The 27090-nt window shown below is 53.5% G+C and overlaps 1 protein-coding gene across 4 annotated transcripts; it reads left to right on the top strand.

The window, feature by feature from the left end:
- Window positions 1-51: 51 nt before the first annotated feature.
- Window positions 52-26024, top strand: PDE1B (phosphodiesterase 1B). Of its 4 annotated transcripts, none has more exons than XM_045873264.3 (16): window positions 52-202; window positions 291-413; window positions 16169-16282; window positions 17154-17336; window positions 17540-17606; window positions 17952-18068; window positions 20289-20429; window positions 20830-20930; window positions 21039-21164; window positions 21294-21395; window positions 22665-22785; window positions 23079-23160; window positions 23486-23594; window positions 24054-24184; window positions 24725-24844; window positions 25371-26024. In XM_045873264.3, exons 2-15 carry the CDS (start codon window positions 304-306, stop codon window positions 24826-24828), a joined length of 1608 nt encoding a protein of 535 aa, XP_045729220.1. In that variant the 5' UTR covers window positions 52-202; window positions 291-303; the 3' UTR covers window positions 24829-24844; window positions 25371-26024. The 4 variants fall into 4 exon arrangements, with proteins under 4 accessions (XP_045729220.1, XP_064447202.1, XP_045729221.1 ...); XM_064591132.1 differs by lacking the exons at window positions 52-202; window positions 291-413 and adding exons at window positions 11351-11666; window positions 15669-15938; XM_045873265.3 differs by lacking the exons at window positions 52-202; window positions 291-413 and adding an exon at window positions 11352-11666.
- The last annotated feature ends 1066 nt before the right edge of the window (window positions 26025-27090 follow it).

Below are 27090 nucleotides of genomic sequence, written 5' to 3'. Positions count from 1 at the left end.
GGAGGGGGGCCGGCCGGGGGAGGAGGAGGGAGCAGAGGAGGCGGCCCCGGCAGCGCGGCGGCGGCGGCGGCGGCGCGGAGAGCTCGGACTGGGAGCCAGAGCTCGGCTGGACAGCGCGAGAGCAGGAGCCGCAGGAACTGCAGCTCTGCCAGCTTGGGCCGAGCCCGGAGACCCCGGCCTGGCTGGTCCGCGCCCGCCGCAGGTGGGAAGGGGCTGGGGTGGGCGGGGAGCGGCTCCCGGCTCCGGGCTGAGGCTGAGCCGCGGTGCCGTCTCCTCCCTCCGTTCCACAGACAGAGGCTGAGCATGGAGCTGTCCCCCCGCAGCCCTCCCGAGATGCTGGAGTCCGATTGCCCGTCACCGCTGGAGCTGAAGTCAGCCCCCAGCAAGAAGATGTGGATTAAGCTTCGGTCTCTGTGAGTCCCCGGCCGGGAGTGGGGGGAAGGGATCTCAGGGAGTCTCGGGGGGGGGGGAGGGGGGGTAGTCGGAGCCGGGCTCATGGATTCTCTCCCGCACTCATGTTGGCAGGTGCGAGGAAATAAGCTGCCCTGACACGCAGGGCCAGGCCACATGTGCAAGGCATGTGCGGAGCAAGCCGGCTGGTTGGAGCGGGTTTAGGAGTTGCAAAGCTAACGATGTGCCTGTGCCTGGGGACCCCCCGGGTGACACACGCAGCGCGGAGAGGCGGCACATTATGTGCGGTGTGGCAGGGCTGCAGACGGGCAGCATTCAGGAGGTGCCAGGCTGACTCACACGTATCCGTGTGCAGGGTTGTGCAGATGTGAGATACACATCACATGTGTGTGCATGAGTGTCCGTGGGACACACAGGTGTATGTAGACTGATTGCACACAGCTGCAGATCTAGTGCATGGGGATACTTGTGCCAACCTGTGGGTCATATGTATCTCTGTCGGGATTGGTGGTTTCTGTCTCCTGCATCTTTCAGGGGGTAGGGATGGGGGGCGCCCCATACCTGAGCTGCTCATCACTCTTGGGGCCAGGAAACCCACTGTGCACAATAATGTTGGGGGTCCTGGCTGGGATCTGGAAGAGTTGGGGCGGATCCCCTCCCTGGGAGCTGGGGTGGTGAAGAAAGATTGATTGACAGGGGCAAGGCAACTGTCAAAACCTTTTTGTTGCTGTAGGGTCTCCCAAGGATCTCCAAGTACATTGAGGCATCTTTTCTTGTTGTAGGAGGAGGGCATGGGTGGGGGTGGGGGCGGCGGTGCTGGATAAATAGGGAAACGAGGGACTCAGGTGTCCCATACTCCAGTCCCAGGGGAGGGAAGCAACTTTTCTTTCTGTTCCTCAGAGAAGGAGAGGAGTGGGTCAAAGACAAACCATGCAGCACATTTTTCTCCCAGTCAGCTGCCATCCGGTAACCTCTGCAGTCTGTTGACTCTTAATCAGAGAATGAGGGAAGGTGCCCCTCTCCCTGATATGACTCCCAGTGGTCCCAGGAAAAGAGGCTATAGATGTTCAGTGAGGCAATGCAGGAACCATAGCCCCAAAACCCAGTTCCTCCCCATTATCTTCAATAGTGAGCGCTGAAGCTTTCCATTTCTGGGTTCTGGTGGAGGGAGAGATGGTGGTAGGAGATGGATAGATGCTAATGATTGTTTTGTTTTTAAAATACTTCACCTGTGGTAGTAAGATGATGCCTTGATATGGGGTGGGTGGGTCTGATTTATACTCCAGCTGCTTAGCGAGGCCTTAGGGAGAACTGAGGCCCAGTGGGCAACCAGGCTTGGCATCCAAATGTGCTTCTCAGTTCCTGTCCTTTGCTGCCTCTAGCCATTGCAATTTGCCGGGCTCTCTGAAGCGCAGCCTTGGAATGAGTTCTGGGATGAAGAAATGGAAAACCGGATTGAATTGATTTTTGTTGGGAGGAGCGCTGAGTGATTCTTGATGGAAAACGATGCTCTGTTAATGGTAACTAAGCTGAGGGGGGGGGGTGGTAGGTAAGGAAGTGGTGGAAAGGCAAAGAAGGGGGCTCAGGGTTTATAAATGAGAGAATTCAAGGTGTCCCAGGATGGCTTCTCCCCATGATATACCTTCCTTCCTCCATTCCAGGTACCTGTTTCACTGTCTCCCATACCTTTCTAACCAAAAGTCTTTCCTGGAAGCAAATTGCTATTTCTTCCTTTAGTATGAGAAGTGCTCAGTGGTGAGAGAAGAGGACCCTCAGAGGAGGCATTGAAACCCAGGGAAAGAAGGGAGTAGAGGCAGCTGACCCTTCATAGTGCATTAGCTGAGATGTCCTTACAGGAGATCAGGGTGGACAAGGATCACTAATCTTATTGATTAAATTATTCCAGTCTTCACTTACTTCAGCAGTCTGGTCCTTAAGAGTGCTAGCTGCATGTAATAACTTAACCAGAAAAGGCCCATTTCCATATTATTAATCACCAGGAATAGATTCTCAACCTCACTTCCTCAAAGCAGAGAAAGATGTTGATATAAAGGTAGATCCCCAGTGGATGACTTACTGGATTTGGCCCTGTTGAATATTGGGGAGGCTCTAGTATGGGAATAGGGGGATGGGCACAATTATCTCATGGCTGTGTACTGAATAAAAATGAAGACATATATATATAAAGGCCTTGATTCCCCCACACAACATATTCTATCCCCCCCGCCCCCCAACTAGCCTTTTAATTTCTAATCTAGGACATCTAGATTGTCTTCAGGGAGCCGGGGTCTGGTGTTTTTGCCTCCGGTTAAAAAGCCCATACTAATATAATTTTGCAGGGCAATTTCTTCTTGGGAAGGGCATCCAGGAATCCTGTTTCCCACAGTAGGACTCTGCCAAAGATTAATTCAGAATCTGGAGCATATAAGCTGAAGAGTCTCTGGCTATGGGATTTCACCTCTACCTAGCAGGAAAATTTTCCTAACTAAGCAGACTCAGAAGTGGAGGCATGAGAGAGGCTGGAATAGGGAATCTGGATGATGGGTTGAGCAGAATGAGCATTTCTGACCCTAAGATGAAAGATTTGACTGGATTGTCTACCCTTCTCTGAGACCAGAGGGCCTTGAGGAGTGTAGGGGAGGCTCAGGAGCAAGGGGTGTTCTGTGTCTTTTGTGAGTCAAGAAAATCTGTGAACGGAGATTCGTTTGCCATCCTTAGCTCATTCATTCATTCAACAACTATTAACTGAGTGCCTCGTGAGGGTCAGGTGATGTGCTGGAGGCTGGGGTATGGTGGTGGACAAAGTAGACACAGTCCCTGCTCCTCTGGATTTGATAATCTGGTTCAAATCCATCAAGTGGAGTAGAGAGTGGGTAAGGCATCCTGTTCCTCATTTCGCTACACCCATCCAAGTGGTAAAACTGTACCACTTTGGTTTCTGCCTAATCTTTTCCTTTGGTGGGGGGGCCTACACACCCAAGAAAAGCATAGGTATGAATTCTTTCTCTTTCTCCCAGGATAGTACAAACATCACTTTTTTCCCTCTGCCCCAGTTTCTCCTGGAACTTTACAGACAGAACCTCCCTTTTCCTTTGGGATAGTATAAACACAATCCCTTTCTCTTCTCCTTTCTTCACATGGGACTCAGGACTCCCAAGGTCTAGGCTCTATGTCCTAAGCTGCGGTTCAAGGTCATTACAGCTGAGCTGGAGCAAGGACCCCCGCTGGGCGTTCTTTTTGCTCATCTTTGTTTCATCGGAGTCTAGTGTGGTACCTGGAAGTTAATAGGCACTCAAGAAATGCTGTTAAATAAAGGAACGAACAAATGAATTAATGAGTATCCGCGTATATGTCACGGAGCCCAGTTCTGTCTCTGATTCTGTGGTGTGTGTGCTCCTGTACGTGGGCGGGGGTGGGGGGGTAGCAGGAAATGGAGGTGGAAGAAAAGGAGGTGGTGTTGTTTTTTTGAGAGGGAGATGTTTAAAGGTACGGGATTTGAAGACCTCAGGACAGAGCCCAGAACTGAAGGAGTTACAGAGAGGATATGGAAACGTTATTTGGACGTGTGAATGAGACGTATCCGGATGAAATCGTGAATGCCTGACATGTATACATATGTGTCTGGGTAAAGGTTGGCGTGCGGGTGGGGGACAGCTCGTGGAGTCAGAGCTCTGTGATGATGTCTCTTTGTTTTCAGGTTTATAAATGGCATGTGTGATAATAAATATGTTGGGAAGGTTTGCACTTACCCGAATACCTGAGATTGCTCTGTGTATGAATGAGATGAGGTATGTGAGTGAGTGTGTGTGTGTGTGTGTGTGTGTGTGTCTAGGTAATGGGATAATATGTGATCTTGTCTATGTGTTTGTGACACACCAACGTTTTTTTAAATAATCCTGGGGAGATCAAATGGGCAGGAGGAAGAAGCTGAGGGACTGGACTGGGTGCCTCACTGGCTGATTTATCCCACCTTTTGTCCTCATTTTGTATATGCCCCACGGAGTGATCTTCTGCTCTCACTGGTTTTGAAAGCTGTGCAGTGGTTCCCCCTTTTCCTGCATATGTTTGCGGAGCTGCTGTGAAGATGGCAAGATAAACTGTGGTTCCCTGGATCTCTGGAGAAAAAGGAGCACCATTTCTCTCAGGCCTTGCTTGGCAAGGATGACTTTTTGTGCCTCCCTCCACGGAGCAGCCCTTCCTCTTTCATTTCCAACCATGGCAAAGGGAATGTCTCCTCCCTGGGTTTTATATCCCCCTCTCCCATCATTCCCTTCCGTCTTTACATTTCTTTCATCAGCTGTGCCTTGAATGGGGCATCTCTGGATGATAGAGGGTAAAAAAGGGAGCTGCAGAGAGAGGTGACATCAATTTAGACCAAAGGAAGAATTTCACAGGCCTCTGGTCAGAAGAGGTGGCTGGAGGGGATGAGAGTGGCAGGGTGGTGAGAGGGGAAGAGCAGAGGGGATGGTGGGAGACTCGAGTTTGAGGTCACGTTCCCATGCTGCCAATTACCAGCTGCGTGATCTTGACAGTCATGTAGTCTCCCTGAATCTCAGTTCCTCATTGGATATCATGCATCTGAAAGTGGTTTTGAAATGATACAGTCTGGAGTTCTTTCAGCATTGGAGAGCTTGTTGTGTGAAGAGGTGGGGGGAATGGGAATGAATGGGGAACCATTGGCTTGGATGGGGAGAACAATAAAGATTCAAGAGGCAGGAATGTGAATTATAATAGGTTTAAGTCCTGGCGTCTGGGATGTGATTCAGAATAGTCTTGTTGATGAATGGTTGCCTGGAGGGGGTGAGACAGGTGTCTGAGCTTAGAGACTAGCAGGCTGAGTGGGGCTGTCTTACAAAGGATCTGGGCCACTGAGGTCAAAAGAAAAGAGAAGGACTTACTCCTATCATCTCTTTTCCCAGTGGATAGAGCAATTGTAGTTCTAAGACGCCGGTGGGTGTGGCGAGCCCCAGGGACTGCCGTTGGTGAGTTCTGTGAGCATTGGAGAAACTCTCCTCTGGCGTTTATCCTACATTTCTGGGCCTTGGGGGTGATGTGATCAGGTATGCCACATCTTATTTTAGAGAATCTCTAACGTCCCTTAGAACCCAAATTATCACTTTGCTTGCCCAGAAGCCCCAGGAGGCCAGTTAGAAAGACTGAGAGAGGAAATTCTACAGTGGAAGGTTGCGTTTGTTACTTTTGCCAGGAAGAGGGTGAGGTAGGTTGGGGACGCACTGGTCCTGGAAGGCCAGGTGAGAGACCCAGGAGGAGAGGGGCCTGGACTTGTCCGGACCCCTTTCCACCTGCCCGCTGTCTAGGGAGCTCTTGAAGGCAAAGAAATGAGTGGTTGTTCCCTATCTTCCCCTCTTTTTTTGGCCACCCTCATCTTACTGGGGTGGAGGAGCAGGGAACCTTGAAACACATCTTTCCCTCTCTTTGGAGTCTTTAAAGAAGTCATCGAGGGTTTGTTTCCAACTTCTCTGCTCCCTCTGCTTTCCTCTTCTTTGATTCCTCTCACATCCTTTCCCTCTGCCCCTTTCCTCCTTTGTTCCCATCTCTCTCTGCTGGGCTGCAGTTTGCTCTTCTCTCTTGTCCCACTTCCTCTCCCTATTCCTTTCCACTGGGCTTCTCTGGCCTTCAATGCCCTTACCCCTTTCTCACCTTGGCCGGGAGCCAGGAAATCCCTGGGGCCTCCCTCCTCCGTCCCCTGGTGTTGGGGGGGGGGTTGGTGGTGCGGGGTGAGTCGGCTGCAGGCACCCTTCCGGACAGCCTGATGAGGAGTCCAGCCTCAACTGCAGTATTCTGCAAGGCCTTTCTTTTGCCTTCTCAGTGACCTCATCCTCCCAGCTCCCCTGGGGAGGAAGCCAGGTAATTGCCTTTGGCTCTCAGGGGGCTGATTTTCTCAGGTACGGAAATTGAGTGGCTATTTTCCAACTCTCTTCAGGACAACAGCAGAGAAAAAGGGACAAAACCAGGGCAGCAAGTGGGGTGCAGGTGAGCCCCCCCCCGCCCCTAGAGTCTGGAAGTTGTTAGATAATGAGATTGTGCCCTAAGGGAGGAAGACTTAATGGTCCTCGGGAATTGGGAGAGCATCCTGGGGCTATTGAGTGGGGCAAAGTTGGGAACTGAGGGGGAAGGAGGGCTCCTGAGAAGGGAAAAGGAGGAAAGAGAGTTGCCCATTCAGTGCGGGGAGGTCCCTAGTGCCCTTGCCCCTCCCCCCCCATCCTGCAGCTGCTCCTCTCCCCTCAGCTCCTGCTGCATCCATGTGGGTCGGGGGAAGCAAACATCAGTTTAGGATTCTACTTCAGCCTCCCAGACCTGGCAGGAGTCCACTGAGGGAGCTGTGATGGGGTTGTGGTAGAGAAGCAGGCTTGGTGGGGAAAGGGCAGGGGAGACCAGGGAGAGGCCTGGGGGTGTGGGGCTGGGAGAAGAGCTAGAAGCGGGGTGCTTCAGGTGGTGCTGTTGGATACCACCAGGTTCCTGGGTCAGTGGATTCCGCAGCTGCAAAGAGAAGTCAGATTTGCAAATAATTACTGTGGCTGCAGTGGCATGATTAGGCTGCCAGCTGGTGTTGGCACCATTTAGTTTTGGGAAGGGAGCGTGGCTTCCAGGGGGCTTTGTGATTTTTTGGCAGGCAAGACCTGGGGGCTAGAGAAGCTTCTCCTTCCCTTGCTATTCCTTGGCTTCCCCGCTCCCCTGTTTGTCAGCTCTTGCATATCTAATGTGGCACCGTTCTTGATGCCCACCATGTTTGGAAACTTCTTGGGGCCTGGGCTGAATAAGCACACATGCCAACAGTGTTGCCAAGCTCCCTAAACCCCCGACTGTATCTCTACTAGGCAGTGGCTTTAGAAATTCCAGTCTTAACGAAATACCATAAATCAGATCGCACCAGATTCACCCGAAAGACTTCTTTGTCCTGCTTGTTCTCCTCCTTTCTGTTCTTTTTGAAATGCCAAGAAAATTTGCTGTTGTCTTGTTTGCAGCAGGTGGAATAAAGATAGGTATGTGGGAGAACTTCCTGGAAAGTTCCTGGAGGTTAGAATGTGACCTTCCTGTGATAAAGAAGAAAGCCACCCTCCTCCTTTTAGCATCAGGTTAGGGATGAGTTGGGGAAGCAGTGAGCTAGTCAGAAAGGATGAACTTGAACCAGGGAATTGAGACCCAGGCATCCTATTTCCCTAGTGCCTCCAACCCAGGCACTGAATCTGAGAACCATAAAATGTAACAGAGGAGGAGAGTGATGCCCAGAGGTAGTTGGTAAGGTTTGGGGGCAGGGCTGGGACCAGACCCCAGTCGCGCTGGTCCACACTCATCACACCTGCAGTCAGTCCCTTGCCAAGCTTCCAACTCCCTTTCTCATCCCAGGCCGCCTTCGACATCTGCTAGGCCCCCTGGACACAGGGCATCTGCTGGAACATCTGCTGGGATGTGGTTTGCAGGGCTGGTGGGGTGGTCCATGTGGAGGTGGTTAATGAGCAGAATTAAACAGTGCGGGGGTGGGGGGAGAAGAGAGGTGGGCAAGCGAACCAGAGAGAGAATTCTTCTGGCTTGGGTCCTGGGAGCCTCCTCTCTCCTTAGCTTTCCTTGGACTTTCCTGCCCACCCCTCCCAGTTCCTCCTTCTCTTCAGGGCTGAAGTCCGAGGCTGAGGGAGAGGTGACTCAGTTGCATGCTGGGCTAGGAACCGGGATATCTGGGGTCTTTTTAGTCTGGGCTAAGGCTCAAGCTGTTTAGGTTACCCTCTGCCTCATCCGATGTGAGCTGTGCTGGGCGGTTGCTAGGAACACCTGCTAGAAACAGCTTCTGGACAGGAGGCAGAGGGGGCCCTGCTTTCAGACACAGCATGGGTGGGAGCCAAGTCCTCCACCCCTGCTGCTGTGCTTCCCAGACCTTCTTCAGCCTTCAGCATCGTTCAAATCTCTCTTCTCTCCCTCCCTACCCCTGAGTACCTCCTGCCCCCTCCCCTCCCGCTGCTCTCTTCGTTTCTGTTCTTCCCACACTACCCCCATCCTCCACCACCCTCCCTCCACCCAGCTCCTCAGTCCAGTGCCTAGAGATCTCTTACAACTGCTGCCATGTCAACCCGAGGCCTGCCGCCTCCCAGGATGGCACCCCAGCTCTGCCACCAGGGGGGCTATTTTTATCTCCAGAGCCACCCCCGCCACCAAGCCCAGCCAGCTGCCAGAACCAAGGCTGCCTGTGTAGCAATGGGAAGCCAGCGGAGTGAGGGGAGCGCAGGGCTTGGGTAAGGTGGAGAGCTGGTTGTTCTTGGTTTCTGGAGCACCATGCTGTGCACATTCCCCAGTTTCTTCTTCCACAGCCTCATGGCCCCTGTGGAATAAGGAGCCGGGGTGAAGCCCTGGACATCTGGAGTGGCGGCAGGCAGGGTGGCTAGGGCTTTTCCGCACCACAGGGCCTGGGTCCAAGGGTGGGCATAGCAGACTTTGTTCATGGAAGACTCTTAACAAACATTTGCTGAGCAAACTAAATAAAGGGTTGGGCGAAGGAATAATCTGTTGCATTCATGCATCACTTTATAGTCCCCAAGGTGCTCCCATGTGATCTCATTTGATCCTTGTGTGAATTCTGTGAAGCACATATTGCTTACCCATTTTATAGACAAGGAGATGGCCTCAGAGTGTCCTGCCCAAGGTCACATATAGTGATAAAGTCTAGGCAAAAGTCTCCTGATTTTAATTCATGTCCTCTTTCCATTGGATTTAGGTGACTTCTTTGGTTCTTTCAATTTCTGAGATTTTGGAGCCTTGAGATCAGCTGGCTAATCCCTTCCCCAACACCCCACACCACCCCCCACTCCCACCCACTCCACCGTCCCCACCCCCTCTCTTCTCTGACCAGAGGCAGGGTTTTCTATCCTTTGTTCATCCCCTATCCCAACTCCTATTCTTCAGGGCAGGTGGGGAGTGCTGGGAATGGGCCCGGGAGGGAGGATTATGGTTGTGCTCCTTGCTATTTTTAAACTAAATTTAAAGACTAAAGGAAAATCCATGCTGGACTCTGCTGGGGTCATCATAGCTATGCCCTGCCTCCCACCCAGGGAAGTCTCCCTAGCTTGGATAGAGATGTTGTGTGTGTGTATATGCATGGGTGAGGGGATATGTGTGAAATTGTTTTCCCCAGAAAGGGCTGGTGGTTGGCCAATATCCTTTCTTAATAGGAACAGTTAATAATAATAATAGACTGGGATGAGCATGTATGGAATGCATGCTGGGACAATGCAGCAGGTATGTATGTGTGGTGAGGTGGTAAGCAGTCATTTGTCCAACCAGCTTTTGGTTCTATTGGGCAAGAGGGCAGAGGGATAGACAAAATATCCTCTCCAAAGCTTTTCTAGTCTAAGAAATCTCCACCTTTTGGTAGGAGGGTTGAGGTAAGTGCCTGCTTGAGGTGGCAGGGCCTGGAGTGAGGGCCTGGAGTCAGGGGAGGGAGGGGAGCTGCCCTGGCTTGGTGTTTGTTGGTGTTTCAGGCTGTATGCAGCCGGCTACCACCTTCCTCCACTCCTACCCTATCCTTGTCTCTCCAAGCAGGCATGGCCACAAAACAGGCAATGACTTGTCCCTCATCCCCTGGGTGTCAGTTCTGGGTCTCAGATTCGGGCTGTAATGCTTCTTCTCTAAAAACACCAACCAGCATGTGTGTGTGTGTGTGTGTGTGTGTGTGTGTGTGTGTGTGTTGGGAGCACAGAGAGAATGAGATGGACACAGAGAGGGAGGGTTTCCTTTCTTCCAAAATCTGCAGCAGCCCGGCTTCATGGCTACCAGGACTAGAAAACAACTTGTAGATGTTTAACTTCATTCCTCTCCTTGCTGTTAAGCCCACTTCCACTTGTCCCAGCACTCAGTGAAGTTGAGAAACAGCAGGTTCCCAAACTTCATTTGTTTATAATCCTTCAAGCCTTTGGCACAGTGACAAGCTTTTTTTTTTAATTTCTCTCTGCTTTTGGGGGATAGAGGTGGAGAGGAAGACTTCCCGTCATAAAATCCTGGTGCTTGGTCTGTTTCTTCTCTTTTCCCTCTCTCCTGTCAAACTCATCCCCACGAGTCCCCTTTCCTCATTTCCACATTATCCCCAGCCCTAGACCCTAGATTAAGGAGAATGCAGTGGCGCGGAACTCTCCACTGGATGCGTTCGCCTTCACCCCGGGCTCTCCTCCTCAGCCCCGCCCAGCCCCTCAGATGACCAATCGCGGCCCCAATGCGCTTGTATTGGTGACGTCATTTCACAGCCAATCCGGAGGCGGGCTGGGGCTGTACGCGCACGTCCACCCCGCGCCGCAGAGGCCAGCATCTGTCCCCCAACCTGAGCGAGGGCAAAGCCTGGAGGCGGAAGAGGGGGTCCTAGTCCCCAGGCCCGCCCTAGGCCGTTCCATCAATTCTCCTCTTCCTCTGGGCTGGATTGGCCGCTCCCCAGTTAATACCCAGTTATCCCCCAGTGCTCGTTTTCCAGATGAGAAACGGGGGCTGGGAGTGGGAAAGTAACTTGTCCAACCTCTTGGTTTCTCTGAGCGAGTCCTCCCGACTTTCATTCACTGCTTGGGCAGGGCTTTCCCTCTCCGTTGAACCAGTCTCTGAGTGAGGATCCCCTGAACCCCAGCTTCAGTGAGCCCCTCCCCTTGTGGTTTCTGGTTCTTTTTCTGTCTGGCTTCTGTCCTTTCAGGTGGGCTAAAGCTCATTTTGAAAAATGGGCCCGGAAGATGACTGTGGGAGGAAGCTGAATCTGCCCAGCCCCTCTTGCAGGGCCCCTTCCCCTCCCAGGGCCGACCGCCTCTCCACATCAGATTCAGGGTGCACCCCTGTCCCTGCACCTTTAAGTCTTCTGCTAACCCCTTCTCCCCAAAGAGGAGCCCCACCTCCTCAGAGCAAGGGGCTGGACTGTGCTATTTCTGTCCTTTCTGGGATTCTTCTGAGAACAGATTCTTGTTTTCCGTCTGATTCAGATGTGAAACTTTTCCCGTGGCCTCTCACCCAGTTGCTGTGTGTTGCCTCTCTGTCTCATCACTCCCTTCTTCCTCCAGCCAGGCCCCTCCTGTGCCCCTCCCCAGAGTTCTCTTTGGTCAGTAGCTCAGTTCTGCTGAGACCTGGAGGAGGAAGTTGGGCCCAAGAGGGAGTCATTCCCCCAGGGGGCCCTGGGGACCCCTGGGGCGGCATTTTGATCCTCTGAAGTAGGACACTTTGATTCCCATGGCAAATCCTGTTCCTGTGCAGAGGAGCCACCTTCAGGGCCCCATCCTCAGGTAGGCACCAGGGCGAGGAGGGGAGGGGGGAGGAGGAGGACAGGTGGCTGTGGGTCCACACTAGTAGCTTGGTGGAGGGGAGGGATCAAGACTGGACAGTCCCTGTATGTTGTGTCCACTTCTCCACCTCCTCCCCCCCCCCCCCCCCCCCCGTCTGTCTTGCCCTTCCCCTTATTCTCCTCCCATTCCCATCTCCCTTTCCTTTGTATTGCTTCCTCTTGCCTATGGCAGATGACTTAGCCCTGATTACCCCCCTTTCTCTCCTTCCTCACCCCAGCATCCTTAGGACCTCACATTCCTCTGAAATCTCCTCATCTGATCTTAAAACCCCAAAGGGAAATTGGATTCTTCTCCCAACTCTGAGCCCTTTGGCTTCAGGCTGCCCTGTCCTAAGCCCCTTACTTACAGTGAACTTTTAGGAGTGTGGGTGCTGGAAGTAGTACAGGGGGCTTTGGAAACTGCCAGATTATCAGCCATGATGGCCCAAAGAAATGAACTGGTGGGAAACTGAACTCTTCTGGGGTGTTGGGATTATTACTACCCTGAGCCTTCTCTTTCAGCGGGCTGCCTAGAGCTGGGAGAGACTGGTGCTTTCCAGGGGTCAGGTCTGAGGATTTTCCTGGGGTGCAGCAGCCAAGGGTAAAGGAGAAAGAAGTGGGTGTAGTGAAACAGGGCTAGGGGTGCAGGTGGAAGGATTGTTGCAGAAGCTTCCAGTTTTCCTTAGGCCTGGATGGGGACCTGTCCATGGGCAGGGGAAGTAGGACTTCTTGCAGAAGAATGCTGAGGGGAGGACTGTGGGTGGGTCTGGGGAGATCCTAACTCTGAAGGACTTTAGAACCAGAGAGGCCACCACCACGCCGGAGGGGCTGTGGGGGAGTTAGAGGACTTCAGGAGGGTGACGTTCAGCACCTGGAACCTTCCAGCTGCCTGAGTCCAGGTCCCCTTCTTGGACTCCCCACTTGTCAAATTTATTCTTTAATCTTTCCCTCCCTCCCCACTCCTTCTGGTGTCTGGATCATGTTCGCTTCAGATCTCAAAAGCAGCTATAAAAGAGCAGGGGCTAGAAGTGGAGGCTGGAGGAATTTGGAGGGAAGGTTGTGTGAAAGGCCAGCCACAGCCTCCTTCTTCTCCGCAGGCTCTCCATTAGAGTTTCAGAAACCCTGCCTCAGAGATCTCCATTGTGAGCTCTGGCAGATAGCCCCCCACCTGATTAATCTGCCCCTACTCCCAGTTATTTATTTAGATTTTGTTTATTTGAGAGAGCATGTGAGAGAGAGAGAAAGAGAGAGAGAGCACGAGCAGGGGGAGGGACAGAGGGATAAGCAGGTTCCCCGCTGAGCCAGGGAGCCCGACTGGATCCCAGAACCCTGGGATCATGACCTGAGCTGAAGTCAGATGCTTAACCAACTGAGCCACCCAGGTGCCCCTCCCTTTTATTTCATGGACATTCGCTGAGCACATACTGTGTGCTCTGAGTACAGCAGCAGGATAAAGAAGTCATTGTCAGTCCCATCAAGATGCTCACCGTCTACTATGAGCTGACAGACACCAGCATTTCCTGGGGGAGACAACAGACTGAGGAGCTGTGATGCAATGAGCTCCTGCCTCCCTCCAAGCCAGTTACATGATTGAGCCCCATCTGCCCAATACCTTTGGTGTGTGGGGCACAGTTAGGCCCCAGCAGTGTGAGTTGTAGGCTTGCCCACCTGACTGAGATGGACAAGTTGTGTGACCCTGGGCCAATCACTTAACCTCCCCCCTCAGGTGGTTGTGTGGCCCAAATGAGGTTTGTCATTATGAAGGAGAGATCAGGGCCATTTTCATTATCTCATTTTCTCTGTTAGGGGGCTTCCCAGTCATGAGCCTCCATGCAAACTAGACTCACTCCTCTCTACCTGGACTTGGGACGGAGAAGGCAGGCGCTTGTTGGTTTGAAGGCCACGAGGTGTGAGTTGGGTGGGGCCAGCGTGATGCTGGTCAGTTCATTCCAATTCACATCACGTTTATAGAACCCCACTCTGTACGTCAGGCCTTTTGCATACATTATTTCATTTATAAAGGAAATTATAAAATAAATAATAATTCTTATTAACAGCCCTTCACAGGTGGTTTATCATCATCTTCACTGTTTTACAGAGGAAGGAACAGAGGCTCTAAAAGAAAGGTTCTCAAAGTTCCATGAGCATGAGAATATCCTGGGTGTTTGTTAAACGTGTTTGCAGATCCTTGGATCATACCCTCAGAACTTCTGGTTCAGTAGGTGTGCACCCAGGCCTTGAACCTCAATTTTTCACGAGTATCCCAGGTAATTCTGATGCCAGTGGTCTACAGGTCACCTTTTGAGAGATACTGATTGATGATCAGTGACTTGCCCAAGGGCTCAGGGCCAGGAAGCGATATCTTTGAATCCAGGATTCCTGCCTCCTAGAACTGTGGCCGGAGCCTTGGTTTCTGCATTGGAAATAGGGGTGGCCATTTCTTCCCAACTCCCTCCCTCTCTCTAGGCCCATTGTGAGGATGATTTGAGATAAATCGCTTTTTAAAATGTAGAGCTGGGGGCGCCTGGGTGGCTCAGTCGGTTGAGCGGCTTGCCTTCGGCTCAGGTCATGATCCCAGGGTCCTGGGATCGAGCCCCGCGTCGGCCTCCCTGCTCGGCGGGAAGCCTGCTTCTCCCTCTCCCAGATGTGGGTCGGGAGAGAGCGCAGAAGAACTTTGGTGAGTTTAGCTTTGGGTTTTCTTAAGGGCTGACCAGTGTGGAAGATGAGGAGGGCTGGGGTAGGAGTCTGGGAGAGAGACGGGACCAGAGGCTTTTCTTTCTTCTTGGGTTGCGTGACCCCTAGATCCGAGGCTCCCTGGCCACGGGGACCGGCCCGGAGAGGGAAGCCCTGGTTTGTGCCTGGGCCCCAAAGGTGGAGCAAACCTCTTTATTCTAAGACCTCTGGGTCAGCACTCTGGGAGATGCTGGTGCAGTCCCCCTTCCCAGCTCATTGGCTGGAAAGCCTATTATGTTGTTTAGCCTCTAGCCCACATCCCTAATGAAGCCCTAGCTGGGGCAGAGCTTTACTGAAGCCAGCTTCTTTCTTGTTGAATAACCACCGTTTGCACATGCAGCCGGTGCAGCAGGAAGGCCAGAAGTGAGGTTTGAAGATCACCCATTGAGGAGGCCGCAGTGTCCCCCGCAACTGCTTTCCTCCCGTTTCCCCCCTTGCCCTTCTGCCCCGTTTGCGTTCAGACTGTTCCGGCAGGACTGCTGGCCCCTGAGGGGAGAGTTGGCCCGCAATGCTTCCGGGGGCTGACTCTTTCCGGCACCCCATTCCAAAGCTGCTGAGACCCCAGGATTCTGGAGCTGCTTCTGTTCAGGAGTACCATTGTTCTCCCTCCCCGGCAGGCATCCCTGGGAATTGATGCTAATTTCAGCCTCTGGTCCCTGACTCATTCTTTTTTCCTCCCTGACTCATAGGGTGACCTTGGGTTACTGAAGCCCCTCTCAGTGGGGAATTGTCCCGTCCAGCACTTCACCCCGACCTGGGGGTTAGGTGGGGCAGGGCAGGGCTGGGGGAAAGAGTGAGAGGGGAATGTTTAATTGCATTCGTTAGAATCACCAAAGTCAAGAGAGTTTTGTGTGCTTTGTGGCTGCCTGGGCTGGACTCGCCAGACTTCTAAGAAGTCTCCCACTTCATCACTGACCCCCAGCGTTCATGAGTGCAAAAGATGAGGGACTGTCCTCTCAGGCAGGGCATCGAGTAAGTGAGACCCCTGGCCCCACCCCCCCACCGCTTTGTCTCTGGGGGAAGCTGCTGCGGGGCAGAGGTAGGGGGTGGGTACAGACACACATTGCCAGAGGTTCTCTCGGGCACAGCGTCGGGGAGGCAGGGGTTAATCCTGCTCTGTCCTGGTTGATGGATTCTGGAATCATAATCCATTAGCTCTGCCTGAATGGAGTGAGGCCAGGCGAGAGCATTCACATTGCTCTTTGTTCTGTGTTTTCGCCATCCCTGCCAGGGACAGAGAGGCTGTGGACATGTACCACCCCGCCTTCCCTGCCATGACCAACGGATGTAATGGAAGCATCTTTTGATTGCTGTTGATGCCACAGCTCACTCTGCTGGGGGAAACTGGCAGTCTCAGCTCTTGGTTATTCAGGCTATGAAACAGATCATTCCCAGAACATCAACCCGGGGGCTTGTACCTGGCTCATTCTGCTGGGCCTGGGCAGTCTGAACAAGAGTTTTCAGGAAGCACTGACTGAAGAGAGGTGTGGGGAGGTCAGAGGTAGGTGAGGATGGTGGAGTCAGAAAAAAGCCTGGGATTAAACTTTGGGGGTAGATAAACTTAATACAGGCGGTGGCAAGAGTCTGGGATGAAACACACTAGCTGCGATTCTTCTCCCTGTCGGAGAGCGTACCGATTTGTGGAAGATTGAGGCACCTTATCAGAGGGGGTCCTGCTCTCCTGACGAGGTGGCAGCCCCTAAGCAAGCCATCTGTGCCCACCCCCCACAGGTTGCGCTACATGGTGAAGCAGCTGGAGAACGGGGAGGTAAACATTGAAGAGCTGAAGAAGAACCTGGAATACACAGCTTCTCTGCTGGAGGCTGTCTACATAGACGAGACACGGTGAGAGACCCCTGCATGCAGGAAGACACCGGGCAGCCACAGGGATCAGGGGCGGGAGTGAGACGGAAGGCTGGAGATAGGGCCAGAGCAGGGAGGAAGAGCTGTAGGTGGAAATGTCACGGAGATAAAGGGGCAGAGGAACAGATAGGGGTTTGCAGAGATAGAGACAAACACAGGCATCAAGGAGAGAAGACTGTTTCAGAGCTGGAAGGGACCAGAAACCTCATGTCGTCCTAACCCTCTCACCAGTGGGGAATCCCTTGAGACCTGTCCGGCCCAGCATGGGAGCCGCTGGTCACGTGTGACCATTGAGCCCGAGTATGAGCTGAGACATGGATGTACATGCGACATGCATGCTGGATTTCAAAGACAGAAAAAGGAATGTAAAATATCTCTCTATATTTTGTATTGACTTTACATTGAAATGATACTATTTTGGGTGTATCTGGTTAAAGAAAACTTCTCATTAAAATGAATTTCACCCGTTTCTTTTTACTTTTTTAATGTGGCTACTGGCCAATTTATAATTACTTCTACGTGGCTAGCATTTTATTTCCGTTGGACAGTGCTGCTGGTCTCAGCTTCCCTGACATGTGGTATCTATTCCATTTTCTGCTTGAGCGTTTCCAGAGTTGGGACGCTCACTACCTCACATAGTGGCCTGTTTCATTAGTGGAGGCCTCAGAGAGACAGAAACAAAAACAAAAACACCACCACCAAAAACGTAGTGAGAGAAAGGAAGGGGAGGGTCAGAGAAGGGAGACACCTGGCATGAGTGTTCCTGAGCTGTGGGGTGTGGCTGGGCTCAGCGTCCCTAGGTTGTGGAAGCACCTGCTGTCTTTCTTCTGTGACTCCCCTTCTGGGGCCTCAGGCAAATCTTGGACACGGAGGACGAGCTGCAGGAGCTGCGGTCAGATGCCGTGCCTTCGGAGGTACGAGACTGGCTGGCCTCCACCTTCACCCAGCAGGCCCGGGCCAAAGGCCGCCGCGCAGAGGAGAAGCCCAAGTTCCGGAGCATCGTGCATGCGGTGCAGGCTGGGATCTTTGTGGAACGGTGAGGCTTGCCCCTGCTCAGCCTCCCTCTGCCTCTAGTTTTGTCCCCGTTTCCCGGACACCCTGGGCTTCCGGGACCCCACCAGACCCCCAGTGGTGTGCCCCCCAACCCCCCCGCCCAGAGCTCATCCCCACAGCCCCACCTGATCAGACTCCACTTCCCAGACCTTCATAGGTGGGCTTCTTTTCGTTGTTTGCCCTTAGGATGTTCCGGAGAACGTATACCTCTGTGGGCCCCACCTATTCCACTGTGGTCCTCAACTGTCTCAAGGTGAGCCCTGGGTTTTCGGCAGAGAGGAGAAGATTGGGGGAAGGAATGGTGTTTGGGACTTTCAGACTCTGTGTGGGGTGATTTTTGCCTTCCCTTTTAACTGTTGTCCCCATGTTCCTCAAAACAACATTTTGCCCACTCCAGAGGCGAACTCCTGTCTTTTTGTCTCCCCTGCACTGAGAGATACCTGGGAAGAAAAAGGCCCACGTCACCATGTCTTTGTTTTCCTGCTTCCCAGGTCTCTGTAAACATTGGGAAGTCCTCCTTGAAGTCTAACTACAACACTTGCTGCGCTGGGAAGCTCCCCTTGGGAGTCTCCCTGTCTAGTCTGTTGTTTCTCCACAGAACCTGGACCTCTGGTGCTTTGATGTCTTTTCCTTGAACCGGGCAGCAGATGACCACGCCCTGAGGACCATTGTTTTTGAGTTACTGACTCGGCATAACCTCATCAGCCGCTTTAAGGTTGGGCATTATCCTTCCCCTGTTCCTGGGCAGGGCTCTCCACTCCGATCACTCCTGTTCTAAAAGATTGCCAACAAGCAATTGCCAACAAGCACAGACTCCCTCACTCAGTCTCACTGTCAGGGAAGTTTCCCTGTGCCCACCTGCCCAGCCTTTCTGTCACTTGCTCCATCCCGAGCTTCTGACTTCATTTATTGCTTTCCAGAAGATTCTAGGTCTGCAACCATCCAGCCTAGGATTCTATTCTGTCCTGCTTTGCTTCTTTCCTATAACTTGTCCTTTCCAGGCTGGCTCGAAGTTCACCTCCCTGTTTCAGCTGTCCTGCCTCTTGCCTGTGGACACGCGAGGCCTAGAGTCCAGATGCTGTCAGCCTGTGCCCTTGGGACTAGAATCTCTCGATTTGTTTCCTGGAGAGGGGTGTGTAGGAGCAGGGAGGAAGGGATAAAATTGGTCACTCCTTCCCTTCCCTCTCAGCTCAGAGTCCCTGTCGGAGGAGTTTTATGGAAAGGATCAGCTCTTGGCAAGGCTGGGTAGGGCTGTATGAGGGGAGGGAGGGTGTGTGAACTCCGTTTGCTCTTCAGCTTGGCTGGCCATGAAGAATATGGAATTAAAGTCTCTCCAGATTCTGGGCCAGGAGGGAGTGTCTTTTGGGAATAGGGGCTGGAAAAAAACACTTCCATGTGGAAAAACCACACTTGGAAGTGGAGGGTGAAGGGGTTGAAGAGTCGCAATGGGACTGTTTGGTCAGCACTTAGGTGGGGGTGGACATAGATGTTAGAGCAGAGGAAAACATGTATGTTCCGAGTGGGCCATGGGAGAGGTCAAAGGGGTCCACTTGGCCCTTTTTCAGAGGGCTTTGGAAGATCACCCAGCCATCCTCAGCCCCTACTTTACCATAATAGACTATTGGTACATGTGAGCCTTTCCCCAACAAAACTCCTCATTTTACACCAACTCCCGAGAAGGTTTCCAGAACTTTCCTGAGATGCTCAGTTGAGGTTTTTCCTCAGTGCCTTCCTGAGGCCTCTCCTTCTGCAGCTTCATTTTCTTCCTTCCAGTCCTGCCCTCTCCAGGACAGAGAACAGCAGGGTCCTCCTTTTCCTAAGACTTTTCCCAGCTCATGTTTCTCCAAACTGATTCTCAGACATTCTCCAGACACCAGCTTCTCCTAAACTCTGCTTCCTTACCTGGAAGGACTGGTTTTGGAGGACCCCAAGCATAACTGCCTCAGGTTGGGCTTGGCCCACCCCCAGGTCGCCTTGCTTCAAGGCAGTTAGAGAGAGGGGGGCACTTATTGCTTTAGTCTTTACTTATGGCAGAGATTCCAGCTGGAGCCGCCCTTCTCAAGCTCCACATTCCCTTCTTGGGCACCCAGCTCCTCCCCTGCGTCCCTTCCCTTCCCTCCAGGGACACCATGGCAACGCAGAAGCAAGGGCAGTTGTCATGGAAACGGTCCTCTAAAATTCCCTGAATTTGGGGCACAGCCCTCCGGGGTGGGGGTGGGAGATGTTAGGGTCTGACTGACTAGTGGCACATCTTCTGTGTCTCATCACTATTGCTCATCTCTACAGAAGCTTCCCCAAGTCCTGAACCTCGCTCTCCTCACAGACACCAGCCCTGCCCTCTGGGAGCCTGAGCCTTTGAAGGAGGCAGACAGACTGCAAGGGCATATACAGAGACAACTGACAGTTGTGGTGCTTGTGTGTGTGTACATGTGTGTGTGTGTGTGTTGTGGTGGGCACAGAGAAAGCCTTCCTAGAGGGGATGACCCATGTCTGCCTGCAAGGGTCCTCTCTAGGTCATCTTACTCTTTCCTCTGCTTCTGAACCCCTTGAGATTGGACTGGGGATGGGATGGGGTGGTTGGAAGATAGGAGGGAAGTTTTCTTTTCTTAAAGAGCTCCAGGGAAATAATAATAATTATAGCTACTCTGTAGAGAGCACTGACTAAGTGCCTTGTACTTACCTCATTACATTCAAGGAGGTGGTATTATCTTCATTCTGCCTTTAAGTTTCAGAGGCACGTGACTTACCCAGGGTCACACAGCCAGCAGGGGGCGGAGCCAGGATGTGAGCCCAGGTCCAACTGACAGCAGAGCCCGTGCTTTTCTCCTTGCGCCATGCTGCCTTCTAAAGAAAGATGGCGTTGCTGATCTGTCCTCGGCTGCCTGCCATTCCTGCAGATCCTCCCTGCAGCTCGATTTTCTCCCTCCCACTGCAGATTCCCACTGTGTTTTTGATGACTTTCCTGGATGCACTGGAGACAGGCTATGGGAAGTACAAGAACCCTTACCACAACCAGATCCACGCAGCTGATGTTACCCAGACAGTCCATTGCTTCTTGCTCCGCACAGGGATGGTGGTAGGTGCTGGGAGATCATTATTCTGTGACTTAGGGTCTTATGGCTGCAGAACTGGGAAGTCTAGATTATACTCCCATTTCCCTTTGTCTCTTTTGGTTCCTCTCCATTGGTATCCCAAAGTCTTTACAGAGTCAAATTTTACTCACTCCAGAGAATTCCTGGGTGGACCATAACGTCATGGGCAGCACTGGGAATGTGTGCTGGGATACAGCAGGAATGTTTCAGGTTGGGATACGGGGTGTATTTCACCATTCTGGGAGCTGAGAAACCTGGCCATATTAGCCCAGGAGCTGGCCTTGAAGAACGGAAGGGCTGGGCTGAGGGGTGTAGCCTGGGGTGGAGGTCTTTGGGCAGTGAAGGGCAGGGTGAGCCCCCTGTCATCCTGTCTCTCTCTCCCAGCATTGCCTGTCGGAGATCGAGGTCTTAGCCATCATCTTCGCTGCAGCCATCCATGACTATGAGCACACAGGCACTACGAACAGCTTCCACATCCAGACCAAGTGAGGGGTGCCAATGTGGCCGGGGCAGGAGGGGCCCAGCGGGAGTGGGGGAGGTTGCCAGAGTCCCCACTTACAGGGGGCTGGACGCAATGACCCTTGGCTTTGCAGGTCGGAATGTGCCATCTTGTACAATGATCGCTCAGTGCTGGAGAATCACCACATCAGCTCTGTCTTCCGAATAATGCAGGATGATGAGATGAACATTTTCATCAACCTCACCAAGGATGAGTTTGTGTGAGCTGAAGGCGGGAGTGGGCATCCCGAAGAGACCCCCCTTCACCCTGACCCTCTCTTCCCACTCCCTGGACCTGCGGCCCATCAGTGCTTTGAGGGCTGATCGCTTTTCTGGTTCTGTCCATCCAGAGAGCTACGGGCCCTGGTCATCGAGATGGTGTTGGCCACGGACATGTCCTGCCATTTCCAGCAAGTGAAGTGCATGAAGACAGCCTTGCAGCAGCTGGAGAGGTGGCACCTGGTGGGGTGTGGCCAGGGCGAGGCCAGAGTGAGGGCTGTGTGAATCAGGGGCACATGCATGGGTAGCTGGTGTGGCCGGATGTAGAAACTCTCCTGGCTCCAGGTGTCTGAGTCCATCTCCACGGAGGGGTGTGTGTGTGTGTGTGTGTGTGTGTGTGTGACGTGTGCACACGGGCCTGGGTTTGCATCCGGCCCGGGCTGCGGGTCTGCTGGAGGGCACACCGGGCCGGGAGTCTGAAACGGGTGTTCTCACTGCTGCCGCAGGCCAGCCCGACCCCGGAATGTTGGGAAAATCATGCAACCTTTCTGGACTCGTTTCCTTGTCTGTGCCGTGTGGGAATGAGAGGCCTCCCTGCCACAGCTTGCCACCGGGTCCTACGCGAATAGGGCTAGTGAGAGAGTCATGTGAGGTTAAAGAAAAAAAACACAGAACAAATGCCCCGATTACACTGACTGTTGCTTAAAAGTAGGTGGGAGAGGGCGCCTGGGTGGCTCAGTTCGTTAAGCGACTGCCTTCGGCTCAGGTCGTGATCCTGGAGTCCCGGGATCGAGTCCCGCATCGGGCTCCCTGCTCGGCGGGGAGTCTGCTTCTCCCTCTGACCCTCCCCCCTCTCATGTACTCTCTCTCATTCTCGCTCTCTCAAATAAATAAATAAATCTTAAAAAAAAAAAAAGTAGGTGGGAGGATATGACTGTGTGTGAGAGAGAAGAGACTGTGCGCGGGGGTCCTGAAGGTGTGTGTTCACGTACAGTGTCTCTGTGGGGGACAGCGTGCAATGTGGCCTTGTTGGGGAATGATGATAATACTTATAATAATAATGATGATGATGATGATGATGATTATAGATAACATCTCCTCAGCACTTACTGTGTGCCAGACACTCCACTAAATACTTGAATGTTGTGTGTCATTTAATTTTCCGAACAACCCCACGTGGGGTTAGTATTCGGTTAGTATTTCCTGTTAGGGTTGAGGAAAGTGGGATATGGAAATTTTAAGTAACTTGCTGTGTGTCACGCAGCTCGTGTGTGATAGGTCCAGAGGGGATTTGAACCCGTGGCCTCTGATTCTAAGAGCTTGGGCTGCTTCCACGCTTACGGGTGCGTGTGTGCGCCCCCATGTGCGTGTGCGCGTTGCCTCAGGGGCTGGCGGAAGTTCCCTGCAAGGCGCTGAGGGCTTGTGATGGGAAGTTAGGAATGGTCCAGGTTTCCTGCTCCTGAAGGATCAGTCTCCCTTCCCTTTCCACCCGCTCTGACCAGGATTGACAAGTCCAAGGCCCTGTCTCTACTGCTCCATGCTGCCGACATCAGCCACCCAACCAAGCACTGGTCGGTTCACAGCCGCTGGACCAAGGCCCTCATGGAGGAGTTCTTCCGCCAGGTAACCCACCCCTGCCCTCCTTCCCCTTTGTTCTTCAGGTGCCCACTCCGCTTCCAGATCTTCATTCAGCTCCCTGCGGCTTCTGCCCTGATCCTGAAGCCCTGGGATCAGAGGTCATTTTCCTAAAAGCTTAACTGTGGTTGCATTCCATTTGTATACCATGACCATTTCCAGGTCAAGGGCACCGAAATTCCTCTTCTCCCACAACAACCCCGGACCGCCCCCAGCTGCACTCCGGCCCCCGGTAGTCTGAAACACCCCCTCCAGCTTTCCCGCCCTCTCTTCCCCTTCAGGGCGACAAGGAGGCAGAGCTGGGCCTGCCCTTTTCTCCCCTGTGTGATCGGACTTCCACTCTGGTGGCACAGTCGCAGATTGGTGAGTGGCCTTTCCTGTTGGGCGGAGAGTCCTGGGAAGGGGCCAGGATGCTTTCTGGGCCGGGGCCAGGGCTCTCTGAGTCTCCATCCCTCAAAACCAGTCTGCCTGTGGAGTGAGCCTGTGCTGGGGCATGGGGTCCTGGGTGGAAGGCCTGGGGGTGCAAAGGTGGGGTCACAAAGACATCGTTGCAAAGGCTGTCCCCACCGGGAACTTTTCAGCCTGGGTCACCCTGTCTTACCTGCAGCTGGGGGTTCCAGCCATGCAGGGCCCTCTGCCCAGCCCTCTGGGTGGGGGACCTCTCCATTGTGTTCCCCCTTCACCGCAGGGTTCATTGACTTTATCGTGGATCCCACCTTCTCTGTGCTGACTGATGTGGCCGAGAAGAGTGTCCAGCCCCTGGTGGATGAGGACTCCAAGTCTAAGAACCAGCCCAGGTGAGGGTGGCTGGGGTAGCCAGGTCCCCTGGTTCTGGGGGAGGGAAGAGGGACTCACAGAGAGCACTGATCACTCTCTCGGGGTGGTGGAGAAGCAGGCTACCCAAAACTCGGGAGTCTCTGCTGCATGTCACACACAGGGGTGGAAGGATGGGACCAGAAGGGTGTGACCTGCCCCTGTGGTCCCCTCCACCCATTTTTCGTTAGCTCTATCTTTATTGCCTTTCTGCTAATCTCGTTTTTATTTTCCTTCTAAGTAGGAGGGAAGGTGTGGAAAGGAAGGGGTGAAATTGAGGGAAAAGGGGCACGGACTTGGGGGTACCCAGCAGAGGGAAAGGGGAAGGATAAGTCTCCCTAAGCCTCCTCCTGGTCTTCCATCCCCACACCACTCTGAGGGCTGTGAAGGCAGTTCTGGAGTGGGCTGGGTCTCACCTCTGGAGTTGGGGGGCCCTGCTTTAGTTTCCAGTGGCGCCAGCCTTCTCTGGATGTGGAAGTGGGAGACCCCAACCCTGATGTGGTCAGCTTCCGCTCTACCTGGACCAAATACATTCAGGAGAACAAGCAGAAATGGAAGGAACGGGCAGCAAGTGGTGGGTGCCGTTGGACCCAGGGGGGTAGGGGTGGGGGATGAGGGCTTGTGGGGAGGGTGGCTGATGGAGCAGTAGCAGGTCCATTTTCCTTAAACCCCTGGAGCAACCCTTTGTTTGACTCTCAAGAGTTGAGAATGGAACTGATCAGACTAAAGTAAGATCACAGGAAAGACTGTCTAGCTGATTGGCCCGGACTGTTCTAGAACAGGGACAGGAGAGGAGATAGGAACAGCCATATTCCACAGCCCAAGGGACCCCATGCATATTGTGGTCTGTAAATGGTGCCCCAGTAGATTTGGGTAACTTGGTGGCCTTGGCTGGGAAATCTCTTCCATTATGAGTGAGTTGAGGGTTGTGAATTTTAGCAAGGCTGGGGAGGAAGGCTGGAGAGGCTCTCCCTAAGTTGGCATGGGTTGAATGTAGCTCATCTTGAAGGCAGGAGGATGCATGAGAATGCTTTACCTTTCTCTGCATGTTCTTGGTGTTCTGGGGAAAAATATTTCTTGGTTTGGTCCCAACTTCCTAAATGCCCCTTTGCAGGCGTCACCAACCAGATGTCCATTGACGAACTGTCCCCTTGTGAGGAAGAGGCCCTGCCCTCCCCTGCCGAAGATGAACACAACCAGAATGGGAATCTGGACTAGCCTGGGGCTGGCCCAGGTGAGCCTGTGTGGTGGAGGGGGAAGGATCTTGAGATTCTGTAGGGAGTAGAAAGAGCTGGGTGTCCGACGTGGCAACTTTGAAGGGTCATCACTGGGGTTCAGTGGATATGAGGTTCTCCCTCCCTCTTCCAAGGGAGGAAAATGGAGGAAATGAACATCTAATTGGGCCAGGGCGTGAGTGGGAAGCAGGGACATTTTTCCACCCCTCCCGTCCAGTCCCAGCAGAAAGGAAGGAGGTGGCTCCTCAGAACAGGGAGGGCCTGAGCAAGGCCGTAGCCAGCCTCTCTAGCACCTTTGTGAGGCCCGGGGAGCAGGGCCTGGCCAGGACGCAGGACTCTGTGAGGTCAGTTGCGCATGACTTCGATAGCAGCCCCCCCGCCCCCCTTGGCTGGGCACCCTCTGCAGGCATTTTTTGCACAACTGTATGTGGGACCAAGTGGGCGGTCTGGCGGGACTTGAAGAAGGTAAGCCAGGCTGGAGATAAGGCAAAGATCGGAGCACTGAGACCTCTCCCTCTTTCCCAGGTCCTCAATGAGTCCAAAGTCTTTGATGTCATCAGCACCATCCATCGGGACCGGCTCCCCCATCTGCTCCAAGGGAGCATGGAGGTTGAGGAACAGACAACCCACCCGAAGGCCAAATGCCAGAGATTGTGGGGTTGGGGGAAGGGCCCCTCCCCACCTGACACCCATTGGGGTGCACTTTAATCTCCCAGCAGGAAGTCTGGGGAACTTCAGGCTCCCAGTGGTCACTGTGCCCATCCCCCTGCCTCTGGACTCCCCCCACTTCTCCCCCTGCCCCCATCCCGAGGCCAGATGGCTGGCTGGGAGTGGGGAGCTTCTTGGAGGCCTCCCAGGGCCCAGGGGGGAGGGTCAGAGATGCCAGCCCCTGGGCCCTCCCCCATCCTTTTTGCCTCCAAGTTTCTAAGCAATACATTTTGGGGGGTTCCCTCAGCTCCCCCCAGATCTTAGCTGGCAGGTCTGGGTCCCCCTTTTCCTCCCCTGGGAGGGGCTGGAATAGGATAGAAAGCTGGGGGTTTTCAGAGCCCTGAGTGTGGAGAGGGGAGTGGGCTTCTTCAGGGCATGGGACCTTTCTAGGGCCTGGGAATGCGGGGGTGTTCTCTTTACCCCAGACCTATACTGCTTCAGCGCCATCCCCAGCCTCCCCGCCCCACCCCATTCTTCCTTCCCTCCTATTCTGAAATGTCGACTAGGGGAAGAGAGGAGGCCTTTCCTGGGGTCCGCAAGAATTTGGGGTTGGTCTAGGCCCCTGGGGTTTGTCACCTACCCTGGCTGTCCTGAGCCCTTTGCCTCCTTCCTCTCCCCTGGGGCTGGGAGGCTCCCATCCGACCAATGTCTGTAAAGTGCTTTGAGGTCTCCCCAGCAAAGCACCTTCAGGATGCATCTTATGAACACAGGCAGGAGAGACCAGCGGGGTTGGGGCCAAGGGTGCACGTGAGGGTGAGGTATAATCCAGTAATCCTGCATTGCTATCAGAGGGTTCCTCCCCTACTCCCCCTTCCAGCGCCTGCGCACCCGCAGGCACCAAGAGGCCCCTCCCCTGGGACAAGTGGGGAGTGGCGGGTGGAGGCAGATGGCAGGGACTCAGGGCTGCAGCAGTTGTGTTCCTGAAGAGAGCCCGCCAGGCCCTGTGCCCCTTCTCCTCAGGCTCCTTGAGCAGCCTTGTCCCAGCAAAGGCCCAAGTCCAGGCGACTGCCCTCCTCCTATCCTGTAAATACCAACCATGCATTTATACAGTGGGCCCCGCCGTTCGTGTGAAGTCCATATCCATGGTCTCTTAGACCTGCCACCTTGACACTTGTCCCTCCTACCCCACCCCAAGTGGGGCAGAGACGCATGTGACTCACCCCTGCCCTTGGTCTCCCAGAACCCTGCTATAGCCAGAGATCAATAAAGAAGGGAGACCAGGCCTGGCTGTGTTTCGTGTTCGCCGGATGGAAGTCCACCGAGCATCTTCACATACACCGTCTCTTTCAAGCTCGAAAAAATCCTGGTGTGGTGTTCTCCCTACTATGTATGTGGGTGGGGAGGCTGGGCCCAGAGAGGGGAGGTCTTGACTGAGGGCACACAGTAGGGATGGCAGGAGTGGGACTCCTGAGGCTCTTTCTCTCTACCAAAGTGCTTCTTCAGTAAGGAAGGGCGAGTCTTGCCTTCCCTCCTCCCCTCCCCACTCCACCACCTGGAAAAATCAAAAGCAGCGGGCAGGAGAGGCCTGGCTGGCCAT

This window comes from Mirounga angustirostris, unplaced genomic scaffold (assembly GCF_029215605.1).
Source record: "Mirounga angustirostris isolate CCGP_5_RB_7025 unplaced genomic scaffold, mMirAng1.0.hap1 SCAF_5, whole genome shotgun sequence".
Lineage (NCBI taxonomy): Eukaryota > Metazoa > Chordata > Mammalia > Carnivora > Phocidae > Mirounga > Mirounga angustirostris.
The sequence above is the reverse complement of the archived record's forward strand: the minus strand, read 5'-3'. Positions and strand labels throughout refer to the sequence as shown.